At 34.5% G+C, this 16,237-nt stretch overlaps 3 protein-coding genes across 3 annotated transcripts in view; 2 read left to right on the top strand and 1 right to left on the bottom strand.

Annotated features, from left to right (window-relative positions):
- LOC119838602 overlaps positions 1-7,962 on the bottom strand; it is a 12,779-nt gene extending 4,817 nt beyond the window's left edge. Inside the window, exons 1-5 of the mRNA XM_038364594.1 lie at positions 7,748-7,962; positions 3,619-4,812; positions 2,746-2,845; positions 1,072-2,029; positions 113-579 (exon numbers count right to left, since the gene is read on the bottom strand). Of these exons, the coding sequence (XP_038220522.1) occupies positions 113-579; positions 1,072-2,029; positions 2,746-2,845; positions 3,619-4,812; positions 7,748-7,837 (2,809 nt within the window). The 5' untranslated portion in view covers positions 7,838-7,962. The remainder of the gene's footprint in view (positions 1-112; positions 580-1,071; positions 2,030-2,745; positions 2,846-3,618; positions 4,813-7,747) is intronic.
- Positions 7,963-8,511: 549 nt separating this feature from the next.
- LOC119838587 (28S ribosomal protein S35, mitochondrial) lies at positions 8,512-11,821 on the top strand. The gene is made up of 2 exons (XM_038364577.1): positions 8,512-8,843; positions 10,987-11,821. The coding sequence occupies exons 1-2, from the start codon at positions 8,625-8,627 to the stop codon at positions 11,791-11,793; spliced, it is 1,026 nt and encodes a 341-aa protein (XP_038220505.1). The 5' UTR covers positions 8,512-8,624; the 3' UTR covers positions 11,794-11,821.
- A 326-nt stretch (positions 11,822-12,147) lies between these two features.
- Positions 12,148-16,237, top strand: part of LOC119838459 — a 26,874-nt gene continuing 22,784 nt past the window's right edge. The window contains exons 1-4 of the mRNA XM_038364406.1: positions 12,148-12,229; positions 12,345-12,416; positions 12,936-13,114; positions 13,977-14,115. Coding sequence (XP_038220334.1) covers positions 12,148-12,229; positions 12,345-12,416; positions 12,936-13,114; positions 13,977-14,115 — 472 coding nt within the window. The remainder of the gene's footprint in view (positions 12,230-12,344; positions 12,417-12,935; positions 13,115-13,976; positions 14,116-16,237) is intronic.

Genomic DNA, 16,237 nt, shown 5'->3' with positions numbered 1-16,237 from the left:
GAAGAACAGGAAAGAATGGCGTGCACATGAAGAGGCCTATACTCAACTCTGGGTTAAACCGGGCTGAGAAAGAAAGAAGAAAGAATACAAAATAAAGAATAATACAACTCACCAATAACTCTCCGAACCCCAGGATCATAGTCCACCTCCCTCTTCACTGTGACCTCATTGAACCCCCACTCCTTGATCTCCAAATGCCGCTCCCAATGCTCGAAGAACACATCACGATTCACACTCAAATCGCACACTTTACACTTAAACGTACTTTTCACCACTTTAATCGACCGGAAACTGACGAACAGACTCCGCACGTGCGTCAGCACGTGCCTCTCGAGCTTCACATGCGAGCTGCTTATATTGAAACACTGTGGACACGCGTGTTTCGGAAACTTGTGAACGGAGAAGTGTCTGAGGTAGCGTCTGAAGCTGCTGAAGGTGACCTTGCAGGTGGAGCACGGATAGTTCGCGGCGTGTATCTCCGGCCGCGGACTCCTGCGCTTGCTGACGCAGCTGTCCCTCTTGTGCGCCGCGTACTCCCTGTGTACGCCGATGAAATCGCATCTCCTGCATTGGTAGCGGCTGAAAATTTTAAATTTACATTATTTATATATCTATGTATAAATAAGTTTGGAGTGTCCCTTTGTATTATTGAAAAAAAAAACGTTTCTTTACATGTATGTCAATATATAAGGTATATGCACTATGTATATATATATATATATTTTGTCGGTTTGTTTGTACCTGTGAATCTCAGCATGAGCTGGACCGATTTTGATACGACTTTCACTGGCATATAGCTGAAGTTATAAGGAATAACTGACGCTACTTTTAATTAAAGTATTCCCACGGGATTTTAAGGACAAAACCCGTTTACGAGAGTGAAAACGCGGGTAGTTAATTAATAAATGTCAGAGAGTTTGATTCACTTGGTAATAATAGAGTTCTGAAAATGGCAATTTATTTGCAAAATGTAGGGATTCCTCATCCCACAAACCCACATCCGTCCAATAATCATATTTAGTTAAACTCCCAAATACACAAGCTTTTAAAACTAATATAAAAACAATTTACCGTTTCTTCTTCCCCGCACTGTCGCTATCATCCGCATCCGAGTGAGAACTTAAATCATCCTCCGAGTTAATAGTCACTATCTCTTCCTTCGGCTCAATTATAATCAAATCATTCTCATATTCATCATCCGTCTCTTGTCTCGCTTCGTTGAAATTCTCAAACACATTCGACAATAGCTCCCAGTTGTTCTCACATTTACCATTCACATCGATTTCTTGCTTTATATTTATTCCGTTCGTCGGCTCCGCTGACAAATTCACGTCTATGTGATATATCTTGCGTATGTCACTCAGTTTCCAATTGGAATCTTGAATTTCATCTGGCAGCGGTTCCTCTTTGATCTTCAAATCATTGTTCTGGTACGATAACTTAATTTCAATGTTAGCCACTGGGTTTGGTATATTTATACTGTTCGTGACATCATCGATCGACATTTTAAGATCTGTTGATGAATGTATGCTCTCTTGAGCTTGTAAATCATTTTGATTAGTTTCTTCTGCAGCATCAGCATTACTATTTACCATATTAACATCAGTAACGTTGTTTTCATTGATGTTTGCGAAACTAACAACATTGGTCACTATGGGACACATTGTTTGTTCTGCATTATCAAATTGAACTTCAAGCTCAGTTTTAACGTTTTCTATTAGATTAGCAACAGCGTCAATGCATTCTTGTCTATTCCCGATTTCGTTATCTACCTCCATTTCGTGAATATCGTCGACTTTTTCTTCTTTTATTTGAACACGTTGTGTAACATCATCATTTACACCTGTGGGTACATTGACTATAGTTTCTTGTGGTGTTTCTTTAAGTTCAGTATCTATTACTTCAGTGTTAGGTGGAGTTTCAATTCTGTTTCTACTATTTATATTTTTCGCTTCGTTTATAATTGGAGTTACTTCATCATCTTGCACCATGTTATGTACGGCTTCTGTTTTTCTAGCACCTTCTGAAACTATAAACAGAGAGTTCGTAAAAAGATTTCTGTTATTGAATACAATGCAAATGTATTTAATACGAGAAGGCTTGGTTATAGCTTAAAGTTATAACCGACTCATAAAGGGATAGATACATACATAAGTGTTGATAATTATAAAAAAACTGTTATTTACATAAACTTTCTCTGCATGAAGAAAATGCATAATAACTATTAAATTGCTTTATTTATTTACTTTAACACTTATTAGACATTATAGAAAGAAGAAAAAAGAAAATATAAACGATAGTTTAACATTATGTATAATGGGGCGGCCTTACCACTTTAATGTGTTCTTTCACCCAACCACTTAGGTAAAGGATAAATATTAGGGTGTACAAAGCAAGGCAGAATAACATTTATTGTATATAAAAAATATAAATATAAAAGATATATAAAATAAAATAAAGTTATGTAATAAAATACATATAACAAAATACATAATAAATTACTAACTATTCATATATATAAAATAAAATACAGGTATATAATGAAATACATATAACAAAATCTTAGTTATAATGCATAATCATATTCCAGATCTAAATAATATTCAAGAATCAGATGTTTAAAGTAAGAGATTGTACACATCTTATATCAACAGGCAAAGAGTTCTATAACCTCACAGCGTTTGTTGTTAAAATTTAAGAAATTCTCTTTACATAATAAATTTTCTTTGAAGAGCATAAACTTACCAAAATTCACTGTAATTACAGGATTTATTTTAATATTACTAAGATCACTTATCTCAGCATCCACTCCATGTTTTCGTAAAAATGTCATAGGTATAAACATCTGGAAGAGAAGTGATTAAATCAGTATCACCCGCATAATATGTATAAAACATATAATATAAAGAGATTATATTATATCTATATATATTATTACAATAAAAAGTGTTTTTTTTTTTATTTATGATAGGGAAGCACTTGACCACGATTGAAGTTCACTTCACTTACAGATAAGTGAAGTCCCCTGTCCCCTACCGGGGTATGGGGCAGATGATGAACATCTGTTTCACTGATCGATTTACTTTACGGACAAGTAGGTGATCAGTTTTCTGTGTCCTGCCGGACCGAGACTTTTTTTTATGTGCGTCCCCACCGGGAATCGAACCCGGGAAAATTTCATGAGAATCAGTCCATCCGTTTCGGAGGTGTATGACTAACAATTTTTATATAACATAGAGATACAAAAAATAAACAACTTATAACTTTATCGCTACATCACAATTTGAGTTGGGGGAGCATACGCAGCTCGGACATTTGAAATAAAAAAGATTTCTTTTGTATATGTTACGCTCAAAGACGGAAACACTCATGACGCAAAAAGATAACTCACAATAAGTTGTGGACATAGTAACAGAGCCACAAACTAAACATTTGGGAGCATTTAATCGGGATGGAAAGTATCCTATCACCCAAGTCAGCTCGTACCCTGTCTGAATACCAAATTTCATCAAAATCCGTTCAGTAGTTTCAGCGTAATTGACGAACAAATATCCAAACAAACTTCTACACTTATGAGTTTGAAGTGATGATTTGAAGATTCAGTGTAATACAACTTACAAATTCATGTGGTACACTATAACCGTCCGATGTCTGGTGTGTCTCCACAGAATGCGTGAGCAGCCTCGTCGGATCCAAATACACTGGTTTCGGGCACAATAAACACCTATACAGCAATAAGTAACTGTCTGTATGTCTCATCATATGCACCGCTAGCATACACTCTTTGGACACACGTTTCATACATACACGACACACTTTTGGATGCTTTGAGACCAGCTTATGCAACGCCAGAAGGGCCTTCGAATGGAACAATCTGTTGCAGTGGACGCACGTTTCGTTTGGCACTTTGCCAGCGCACACGTGGCTATAATCCTCGACGTTCTCCCTACACTCTTGGCAAAACACTAGCGTCCACGCAACCGGCACGTCCGTTCGCACTGAATGCCGCGACACCATGTGGTCGAACAGGGTGTCCTCCTGAAAATAATATCTCGGGCACAGATGGCATTTGTACATCTTCTTCGCTTTCTGAAACACCTTTATTTGCTTCGCTTTGAACGCGTCGCAGTACCACTGGTGTTCCACCAGTTTCATGCAGGAGAAGAAGTCCTTCGAGCATCCACCGCACTTATTGGGTTTCTGGTGTTCACTACCCGGCTCCCCGCACCTCCAGCATTTAGCGCCTGGATCTATGAACCTTTTATCCATCTTCTCGTACGCTACAATGTTGCACTGCACGCAGTTGATGATCTCGAGGCTCACCCGGAAAGTTTTGAAAACGTGCACATATATATGACTGCGAAATTCACTTAAATGCCACCAGGCGAGATTGCAAATATAGCATTTGTATATAAGAGGCGGTTCCCTCAGGTCCGCTGCCAATGAGAACCAATCGCGCCATCGCGTTAGCGCCTTCTCCAGAACGAGTTCATGATTGCTCTTCACGTTGGGTACTGGTGGTTGCTTGCAGTAATTAACTACCTCCATGTGAAGTGTAAAATCAGCTATGTTCGTGCTGGTTTCCATGTGCTTGTGGGACGCCTCCAACACGCTCATAAGGTTCAGGTTGTGGACATCCTGTTCTAGGTCAGACAGTTGTTCCTCGTCTGAGCTGTTGAGCTCGACTACGTCATCATTGGTTTCGTAACACTCCTCGACTTCCACCTTGATGGAGAACTGTGGCTGTGTTTGTTCATTGGATGTGCTTGCCTTATCGCCTCTAATTCTAGCGAGTGTTTGTTCAACTTCATACTGAAACAGAAATGTATGTATTGTGAGTGTATCCAGTTAAATTTTTCGCTGATAAAAATGCCAATATATTTTACATCCTTTTCATTGAACTGTTAGATGCATATATAATAAAAATCTTTGGAGGGTAGACATAATAAATCATAATATCATAAACAGGAAACATTTATGTTTTGAAATGCATGTTTGTAAGGTTAGACACATGGCTACTGGACCAATTTCAAACATTTTTTCAACATACATAACATTTTCTTTAGTAAGAAAAAGAAAGTAAATATCTTTACTAAGTAACCATGCACATAAAAAAAACAAGCAATAGAGGTCATATAAGTAAGTACTTAAGTATATATGCCATAATTAAGCCTGCCTTTTAGTGTAATAACACTGATTTTTAATGAATGCCTTATGCCTAATTTAATAATTCAAAATTGTTTATTTGGAATGAAAAAATAATAGCGTACTTAAACTAAAATTAACCAAGACACCCATAAAAGCTTATTTAGCTGTGGCACAGGTGCCAACGCCCCCCTCAATGCCAAGTAATAAGTTCCACAAATTAACAATTTGAACAAAAAGATATCTATACTAAAATATACTAATTGACACTACATAGCACTAACTTTTAGTATAGAATTTCAATAAAAACACCAGTAAAGTTGAAGTAATAATAAAAACTTTGTCTTCATATAGAAATTGTTTAAGGATAGTATGCAAATGTATGGTTCTTCAGATTTTATATAATACTATCTGCACCCCGCGGTTTCACCCGCGGGAGTCCGTATCCCTTAGGAATATCGGGATATAAAGTTGCCCATATGTTATTCCAGTTGTTCAACTATCTAAGGACCAAATTTCATTGAAAACCGTTCAGTAGTTTTTGCTTACTTTCTTAAACTTTCGCATTTATTATATTAAGAAGGAAGGATAGGATAGGATGTTCATAAGCCACTGACTCAGACAACAAATATCAGATTTACAATATGATAAAGGTTGCCGGTTGCCGGGAGATGGCTTTTAGCCATAAGGCCACCATTTTAAGTTGCTTTTGTTAAGTTCATCTTTGTTTTATATTTTGTAAGTGTGCAATAAAGAATAAATAAATAAATAAATAAATATAAATAAATAAAGTTTGCCAATCTTGCAAATCTAAACCAATATTATATAGCTGAAGAGTTTGTTTGGTTAAACACACTAATATCAGGAACTACTGGTCCAATTTAAATAATTCTTGCAGTGTTAGACAGCCCATTTATTTAGGACGGCTTTAGGCTGTATAACATCAGGTACTTTGTGGGCAAAACTGCAGGGCATACCTGTGCCACACAGTTTTTCATTGTTTTTGTTCAGTTAATTCATCGAATTTAAGGTTTCATGACCTTCCTCTCATTTAATTTATTAATTTTGTTAGAAAAGTTTCATCCTAATAATTGACCCTCACAATTGAGGCAATAGTACCGGGTGTGATTTGAAAAGACTTGAGTTAGCTCAACTCACAGTTGAAAGTAGCAAATTTTGGGGAAATCTTTGAATACAGTCTTCTTTCATTTAAAAAGTAACGAAATGACTTTTTTGTGTTTCATTCTCTATCTACAGTTCTAAGAGTACTTTTTCAAGTGGTATTACAAAATACCACCCTGTCTATTATTAATTATTATACATTAAATCCTTCTTGGAATTGCATTCCATCCTGTATTAAACCAATTTAAAATAGTCTTGTTGTGTACATATCATAATAATCGGGCATAGTCTGAAATCTAGTTCAGAAGTCAGTAGATGCAACTTTACAGTTTTTGACCAACCATTTTTTTTTTTTAAACTTACCCAGAACTTAATGCATTCTTTACTATCAGACAAAGTTATAAACAAATAAGTTATCATACTTTATCTAGTACCAATAACTTAGATAAGAAAGTAATTAACTTAGAATCAAGATAACAAACAGCTCTGGGATGCAATGTTCTATAGGTTATTTAGAATTATGAAATACTAGCTGTTGGTGGTACATATACAGCCTATGTCACTCAGTGTAGTTATAGCTTCCTAATGGTGAAAGAATTTTGAAAATCAGTCCAGTAGTTTTTGAGTTAATCCATTGCAAACAAACAAACAAAAATACAAAGTCTCCTCTTATATTAATATAGAAGTATAGATAGTATAGACTAGCTTTGTGCCCGTAGCTTAACCTATCTAGTCAAGGGAATCTCTCATAGGAATAAGATATTCTACCATATAAAAGTAGTCTCTATAATTTTTTAGCCTTCAATACATCTTTAGCCACATAGATCACAAAAACCATATCCTAAATAAGCACTATTGGTATGTGAACAAATAAACAAACACACTTTCACATTTGTAATATGAGGATTTAAATGTATTCAATGCATATACTGACCAAGAAACCATTTTAATTTTCATTTTAAGTTCTGTTTTATATCAGTAATTAAATAACATGCCTTACAAAGTAAAAAAGTAACTTTCATAATGAACCTCAAAATTTCACACATTTTCATTGTAATTACGGAATAAACAAGTAAATATGTATTAAAAACATTATTTCACTATCAAACTACATATATAAGGATCATGGATTATCAGTATAATTATTGTCATTGAAGAAATAAATACGAAACATTAAGGAATCTAATTTGATTGTTACTTAATTTCTCAATAATAACTTGAAAAACCTAAATAAAATTATTCTATAACCATCAATGACACTTATGTTCTTAAATTACACTTAACATGAGGCAGGTATTTATAGAAAATCAATAATATTTCTACCCTCATACATAAAATGTTCAAATTAATTGATTAATGACTGTATATCTTTACAGAAGTTAGACTACATGTAGGTATTTAAGTATTCTCTCATCCTTGAAATAAATTACTCACATTACATATGTCAAATAGATTAATTTAGCAAGATGGAGGTATCTACCTGCAATTCTTGTAATTCATCGTCAGAATCAACAAATTCCCTCGGTATCAGCTTTGTCTTCCTATTTCGTATTTTATCAGATTTATCCATTTTGCAATATATAAAACAACACACAGCATCAACTTTTATTTACATCCTATCAAATACAACTTGTACGAGTTTACGAAAACGTGAATTAGGTACCTCATTAATGAACAGAATGTAAAATCCAACTTATTCCTTATTTACCGACCCACTTATTATTAATATCTGTATCTCTTTTAATATCTTCATGTTAGAAAAGAACAACAAGCATAACGGCTCCAAACTTGTGACATTTTAATTTAGTAGCATTATAACTCGTGCCAGACCATCGACGGTAGTCGTAAGAGACTCGTTTAGAAATTTATATATAGAATTTGGTTAATTTTAAAATATCTACTTGTTAAGTTCTATTCTTAAATACTGCATTTTCAATTTCTTGTTTTTTTTGTATACTTTAATCGACATAAAAGTTTTCCTAGGATAAAAATGCGTTTGGTGTTCAGTATAAAGATTTTTTTCGTATACTATATGAGGAAATTTTTGAACGATTTTATAAAAGTATAATTTAAAAGGCAAGTACCTAGTACGTACCAAACAATAATTAAAATTTCCAAGAAAATAGCAATTTGTAAACAAAATTATACAATCTAAATCAATTCTGTGATACTGATGTATAAATATTTTTTTTCACAGAACATCGATTTTTCGAACAGGCAAATAAACTTGTATCCAATATTTGACATATACATTATAGCAGAAGAATTAAGAAATAGGAAATTAAATCCTAACCTCAAATAAAAATGAAACAGTAAATAGTTTTATTTTCCAGTATATTATAAATCTAAGGATTAAAATGACCTTATTTATTAAGCATTATAAGCCTGGCGCTGTATTTAATACACAGCTACTATGGCGTTTAAATTCAACGGTAGCGGAAAATCTAAATAAAGGCGAAGATGATGAAGAATTCAGAGTTTTGGATATTTTAAAGAAAAAAGATAAACAACAGAGGCGAGTAGCGCGAAGATCTGATGTGATGCCCGACAGGTCTGAGAAAATGCCCACAGATCAGGTACTTGAATAATATTATTAAATTCAATATTGTGCTACTAACTAAGCTGAATATGGTTTAATATCTTATTTATTTATTATGCTATGTTTGATTTAAAAAAAAAAGGTGATCTTACTATTTCATTGTCACTTTAGTATGTACTTTTAAGTTCAGCTCAGTTCCATCAAAAACTGTCAATGACTAAAATAAATATTTTGCTTATTAACTTACATTTAAAATAAACATTTAAAAACAAACTAGATATTTTCCCAATGTAATGTAATTATTATGTACATGTACCTATAAAGCTTCCAATAATTGTTAGAAAAATTTACACTGTTATCTTTGCCAATATATCATTTTATTTTTTGGAATATTTTAAACATTGACAAAGTTGAAAAAAGACTAAAGACTTACATTTTAAAGAGGTTAGGTTTGTGACTAGAAATTTTAAAAGTTATGACTATTTTTGGTTCCAAAACGCTTGATCAATTAGGACACAGGTCTTTTCACCCTTTTTGACTGTAAAGAGACATCTTTAAAAGATTTTCATTAAAAGCAACTAAGGACCACCAAGGAAATGAAGCCAGCTATCAAATACATCAATGACAGACATCAACATCCCTATAACACCCATATTTTTGGATTTTGTGTTGGTGGTGGTTGGTGTAATAAAATCAGGTGACATAGATATGTATATATAGAAATAAATGGAGTCAATTGTTATGATGTCAATATAATGGCTCATAAATGCTGTCGTCGAAATAATAATATTTCAAATGATTGCCCATAAATCAAAACACTTGCTTTCACTGATCTAATAACAATCAAATTAGTTTTGGTACATAGAAGTATGAGCGAAGGTTGGTTGTTGGAAGGTTGACTGCAAAAAACATATCATTTTAGTCAGACAGTTTCAGCACAGTATGAAGAGACTACAGTAGTATAATGCATTTGATCTTATGATAAGAGCTGATAATGATTTGGCAATATGCTCAATGATCCTACTAATCTTCCTACTAATATTATAAATGTGAAAGTTTGTAAGGATATGTGTGTGTTTGTTGCTCTTTCGCACAATAACTACTGAACCGATTGCAATGAAATTTGGTATGTAGGTAGCTGAACAAATGGAATAACATATAGGCAACTTTTTATCCTGATATTCCTACAGGATATGGACTTATGCGGGTGAAACCGCGGGGCGCAGCTAGTAGTCAATAATATTGTTATGATGACAATGCAGATCCTTGGTAACTAAAGAGATGATTTCCATCCTATCACAGCACATGTAGCATGGAACATGTAAAATTTTATTACATAATTGTTTCTATATCTACACTAATATTATAAAGAGGAAAACTTTGTTTGTTTGGTTGTAATGAATAGGCTCAAAAACTACTGGACCGATTTTATAAATTCTTTCACCATTCGAAAGCTACATTATCCACGAGTAACATAGACTATATATGTACCACGGGCGAAGCCGGGGCGAACAGCTAGTAATACATAAAATTCTTTAAATCTTACCCATACTGCTGCGAAACGGCTTAACCAATTCTCAAAAATTTTGCTTGCTTTCCTGGTAGGTATATGGCCAACCAACTTATTTTTATTACTACTATCGGCCAATATTTATTTTTCATAGCCCTAAATGATAAGTGTAAGGAAGCCGCCGGGTCAGCTGGTAATAACATAACTTTATCATATTTATATAAAAAAACTACCTGACCCGGCGAACTTCGCAACGCCATTGACCTTTTTTTGAAACATTTATCTGTATTTTTTACCTTTTAAACCTTCCTTCGTCTATTATGAATGCATCAAAACCACAATTATCAAAAGCGGCCCAGCCATTGTCGAGTTTTAGCGAGACTAACGAACAGCAATTGATTTATATATATATAAGAAAGATAAGATGCTTTAAAACATACGCGCGGCAGTTCCTAAATAGTGTCCCGAGTTGCTAACAACATGGCATATGTAGTTCGGGCTCAGTTATTTGGTCCGCGTCCCGCCCCTTGCCCCGCACGACCTGTCTAAACATCTTTATCGACTGTATGTATTATTAGACTATGTTTTAAGAAGGTTTTACTATTACTCAAAAATGTAATATTTGTAATACAAGAAACACATTAAATAACTTGCATTATGTCATTTTCAGAATTGGGGCAACGTCTGGCCAGGGCCGCGTTCCTTCCACCCATCGTCAGTGCCTCTACCGATTCGGCAAGGTTACGTCCCCAAGGGCCAAGTCCCACCAGGCAAGAAGGCAAACGCGGAGTTGATGAAAATACCAAACTTTCTGCACCTCACGCCACCAGTGATTAAATCCCAGTGTGAAGCGATCAAGAAATATTGCACGGAATGGCCGAAATTGCTCAACTCGGAAGAAACAATCGAAAAACACTATCCAATAGAAGTCATAACTTCCGATTACTGCCACGCGAGTCCAACTATTCGCAATCCGTTAGCAAGAATTGTGACGCTACGAATAAAATTGTCAAATTTAAACCTTGATAAGCATGCAAGGGACAAGTTTTTGAGATTAGTCGGCGATAGATATGATCCGGCTACTGATTTAGTTACAATCACAGCGGACCGATGTCCAATGAGGAAACAAAATTTGGATTATGTAAATTACTTGCTCACAGCGGTGTACCATGAGTCCTGGTCATACGAAGAATGGGAGAAGGAAAAAACAGAAGATGATATGGAGTATTATGTATGGGATAATAATGTATCGAAGAGGAATTTAGTTGATTGGTATTTAAGAGTTAATAATGATGTAAAAACACTCTCCGATGAAGAATATAAAAGCTATGATGTTTCAACGATACCCAATGCAGAGGAATATAAAACAGCAGTTTCAGATTTATACAATGAAGGTGAAAATGATGTAACGTTAGGGAATTATGATGTGGCTGTTAGAAAACTGTTAGGGTTGCCAGAGAAGAAAGTTGTTAATTAAATTGTATTAATAAATAGTTGTAATAGCATTGTGTTTTTCTATCACTTGTATACATTTTAGTTATAATAATTAATCAAGTATTAAGTGGCTGTAACTCTCATACTAAAAAGATCATCACTGTATCATCTTAGTGATGATAGGTTTTCACTTTCATAACATTTTGTAAATCATAGCCGCACTGAAAGAAATGTTAATGTTTAATATAAATTTTAGGTATTGAATTTCATAAAGCAACTAAAGTGAAAAACAATAAAAGCCAAATCATGATTTACAAGCTCCACTAAACATAACGACCGCGATGTAATCAAAAAAGTAATGAAATCTTTCGTCATTTTTTATTTTACGCGCCAAAATATGGCGGGAGTTTTGTTTGTTTTTCTTATTCTATATAATGTTCTATTGAGTTCTTGCAAACTAGATGGTGTTAAGGATGACGGTAAAAATAAATTGAATACATTTCAGTTTTTATTTAAAGTTACTTTGTTATATAAATACAACATACACAACACATTACAATATATTATATCTTTTGACAATTGCCACAATTTCAGTAAACCCATCCTCAAATTATGTGTATTGGCCGAACGCAACAATTCCATTTTTTATTAATCCAGATCATTTTGGTAAGTGAAGGATATTGTAGTTTTTATAAAGTAAAGCAGAATAAATTACTGCAATCTCAATTATTTTTAGTTAGATGAAAGCAAAGCTAATTTAGCTTAGCTTTTTGCGCACTTAAGTCATGCCATAGACAATATTAATTCGAAAATCATTATATTCCTATTTGTTTTGTTCATAAGTAAGGATCATACTTCTTTAACTTTACGCAGCGATGTCTTTGAGGGGGGAGTACGAACGAAAATTCTGAAATGGAACTAAATATACAATAATTCCCTATCAGACAAAAATAATCATTTCAATCAGTTGGAAACCCATGTAGATATTGAGAAAAAAAGCAAAAAAGACAATCGAAGCGAGAGTCTTTTTGGGCACCCATTCTTTTTAAAACCAAAAAAAAAAAATGGTCAGAAAAATATCGTATAACGTTATATCGCTATTTCGAACAGACTGTATAAATAATTAGGGCTGTCAAAATACTCTTCTAAGCTGTTACAATTTATTTTTCCTCTCGCTTTTTGTAGATTCAGAACAGTTTCAATCTATATTGTCGTCTCTTTCGCTCTTCGCGTTCAAGACGTGCCTGAAATTTAACCCAGTCATGGCGGAACCAGTAGACCACCATGTTTTGGTGATAGAAAACCCGAATGGAAGGAGGAAGTGCGATATAAATACTGAAGCCCATTCTTTGGGGGAACCGCACGTGAGCTTCTTATGTTAATAATAATATTTAGTAGTTTTCCCAGTTGAAAAGACAGACGTCCATGATTCGCATGGACCCAACCTACCAGTCCATCGAACACCGCCTTTCCATAGCCCAGGTTTGTTCCATGTCCTATATCGGCCACTGACTTGGGAGGCTGCGGCTGGTGACCCACAACACATTTAATACACTAAAGAGCCTTGGGATAGTGAAATTTTTGGGATAAAATCTGTCGGGTCTAAAACTGTATGTGTGTTTTATCCTTATCGATTCAGGCGTTAAAGCGTTAAGAAGACACATACAGTAAGAAGTAACTTTCACATTAATAATATTAGAAGGAACTTATCATCATCATCAGCCCATATATGTTCCCACTGCTGGGACACACGCCTCCTATCAGGCCAGAATATCCACCACGCTGGCTAAGCGTGGATGTCACATGTCGTCGAACTTTTAATTCTCGGACAAGCAGATTTACTCACGATGTCTTCCTTCACCGTTTCAAGTATTGATGTAACAGATGCGCACATAAATTGTAAAAATAAATTTATTTCCTGCTCGGTTGCCTGGTCGAACCCCTGACTTGTAAATTTTGAAGTCCGTGGTCCTCACCACGGAGCCATCACTGCATTAGTAGAGACTAGTATAGTCTGTGGTAGAAATAATTTAACATCATTTATCTAATAAATATTAGATAAATCCTACTTAATATTATAAATGCGAAAATTCGTAAGGAATAACATATAGGCTTTTTATCCCGATCTTCCTACGGGAAACGGACTTACGCGGGTGAAACCGCGAGGCGCAGCTAGTATAAAATAAATGTTATGTTTTTTTTTAACATAGGAAGCTTTTTTCACAGCGTATCACACTGGGATACGAATGCCTCAAACCACCACACGTTGACGCACTAATCATGCGTGCGCTCGGCTTCCCCTTCGAGCACAACCGGGCCAGCCGGGACGTGTTTATAGACGTGCAGTTTGAAAACATTCAACCCGGTATGTATGTGTACTAGCTTGTAGCTACCCGCGGCCTTGTGTGCGTGGATGGAGGGATTCTCCAAGGGAATTTATTTATTTATTTATTTATTTATTTATTTATTTATTTATTTATTTATTTATTTATTTATTTATTTATTTATTTATTTATTTATTTATTTATTTATTTATTTATTTATTTATTTATTTATTTATTTATTTATTTATTTATTTATTTATTTATTTATTTATTTATTTATTTATTTATTTATTTATTCTTTATGGTTCTTAAGAAACCTTCAAAAAACTTAATAAAGTTACATTATAAACAAATGGCGGCCTTTTCGCTATATAGCGGTTTCTTCCAGACAACCAGACGTACAGAATGTATGCGCGGGAAATGTAGCCCTCTGTCTAGTCCCATAAACACTATATAGACAGTTGTTGCAATGTTTTGAGATAAAACAAAAGGTGTGTGTGCGATTCACACACGATAGAAGTGAAACTTCAGTAAATCGACAAAAGAATGAGATGAATATATATAAAATATAAAATAGTATGTATATTTCTGTCTCACTCTTTGCCGGCTTCATTCTACACATTTTTGTATTTGTGTCTCTTACCTGTCGTTTTTCCCGTTGCATCAGGTTTGAAATCACAACGATTCTAAAGAAGTTTCACTTCAATAAATACAAATAAACACACTTTCCCTTTTATAAGTAGTACTAGCTGCCCCGGCAAACGGTGTTTTGCCCTACACTTATCATTTAGGGATAAGACAAATATATGGTGGCCGATTCCCAGATCTGCCCGATATGCAAAGTTTCATGGGAATCGGTCCAGCCGTTTCGGAGGAGTATAGTAAGTAACATTGTGACATGAGATTTTTATATATAAGAAGAAAACAAGATAAGAAGTTACTTGCAAACCCGGCAAACGCTGTTCTGCCTTAATCTTATCATTTAGGGGCATGAAAAATAAATGTTGGCCGATTTTCAGACCTACCCAGAATGTGCAAAAAATTTCATGAAAAACGGTTCTGCCGTTTCGGAGAAGTATGGTAACTAACATTGTGACACGAGATTTTAATATATGGAGGTAATAAGTAGACAACATTCTTCATCATCAGCCCATACATGTTCCCACTGCTGGAACACAGGCCTCCTATGAGGGTTCAGGCCATAATCCACCACGCTGGCCAAGTGCGGGTTGGCAGATGTCACATGTCGTCGAACTTTTAATTCTTGGACATGCCGGTTTCCTCACGATGTTTTCCTTCACCGTTTAAGTAGTGGTGATGTTATCCACATGCGGAGATAAATTGAAAAAGCAATCTGCACGCTCGCCCGGTCTCGAACCCCGACTTATCGATTTTGAAGTCCGAGGTTCTCACCACTGAGACACCACTGCTGAGACAACATTCTTACATAAAGCAAATAAAAGTAAATAATGAAACAAATAAAATACATTTAAAAACAACAAGTCGGTAAATACCTTACAATGCCTTATTATTATATCTGTTATTGTCTCCTGTTATCTCTTGCGTATATAATTGATAACAAATAACTATATAAACTGCAATATAATAAATTATTGTATCTACATCCGTCTGTTTATCAATGATTATAGAATAAATCCACACAACCGTTTCATTTTAATTTATTATTTTTCACGTTTTCAATTGACTTCAAAAAAGTTGGTCCAATTCGATTGTTTATTTGGTTTGTTACGTCAGAACTTTCGGGGTGAACCGATTATGACGATTGTATTTTTAATTGAATTGTAAGTGATTTCATTGTAATCTTTAGAGAAATAAATGTATTTAATTGAAATCTGGTGCCTCGCGTGGTCCCACTTAAATTTCGAATATACTTTTTTTATAAATTAATTAGAAACAGTCGTAATTACTGGTAACATCGGTAGTCCCTTCAAACTTTCAAATTACCCATTGCCATGGTTGGAATTGAATCTGGCGGGAATTTATTAGAAGAAGTGGGCCAATACTACTGTTCGTGCGCACGTGCTAGGGTTGTCCAAAGAATAAATAGCGCTTGTATTTTAAGTCAATATATATATATACCTAGTCTTGCCATAAATATTGTAATAAAGAAAAAAGAAAATTGTTAACTGCAAATAACATTTA

Source organism: Zerene cesonia, unplaced genomic scaffold, assembly GCF_012273895.1.
Source record: "Zerene cesonia ecotype Mississippi unplaced genomic scaffold, Zerene_cesonia_1.1 Zces_u003, whole genome shotgun sequence".
NCBI classification, from domain to species: Eukaryota; Metazoa; Arthropoda; class Insecta; order Lepidoptera; family Pieridae; genus Zerene; species Zerene cesonia.
Note: the sequence above shows the minus strand (reverse complement) of the source record. Positions and strands in the feature narration are given on the sequence as shown.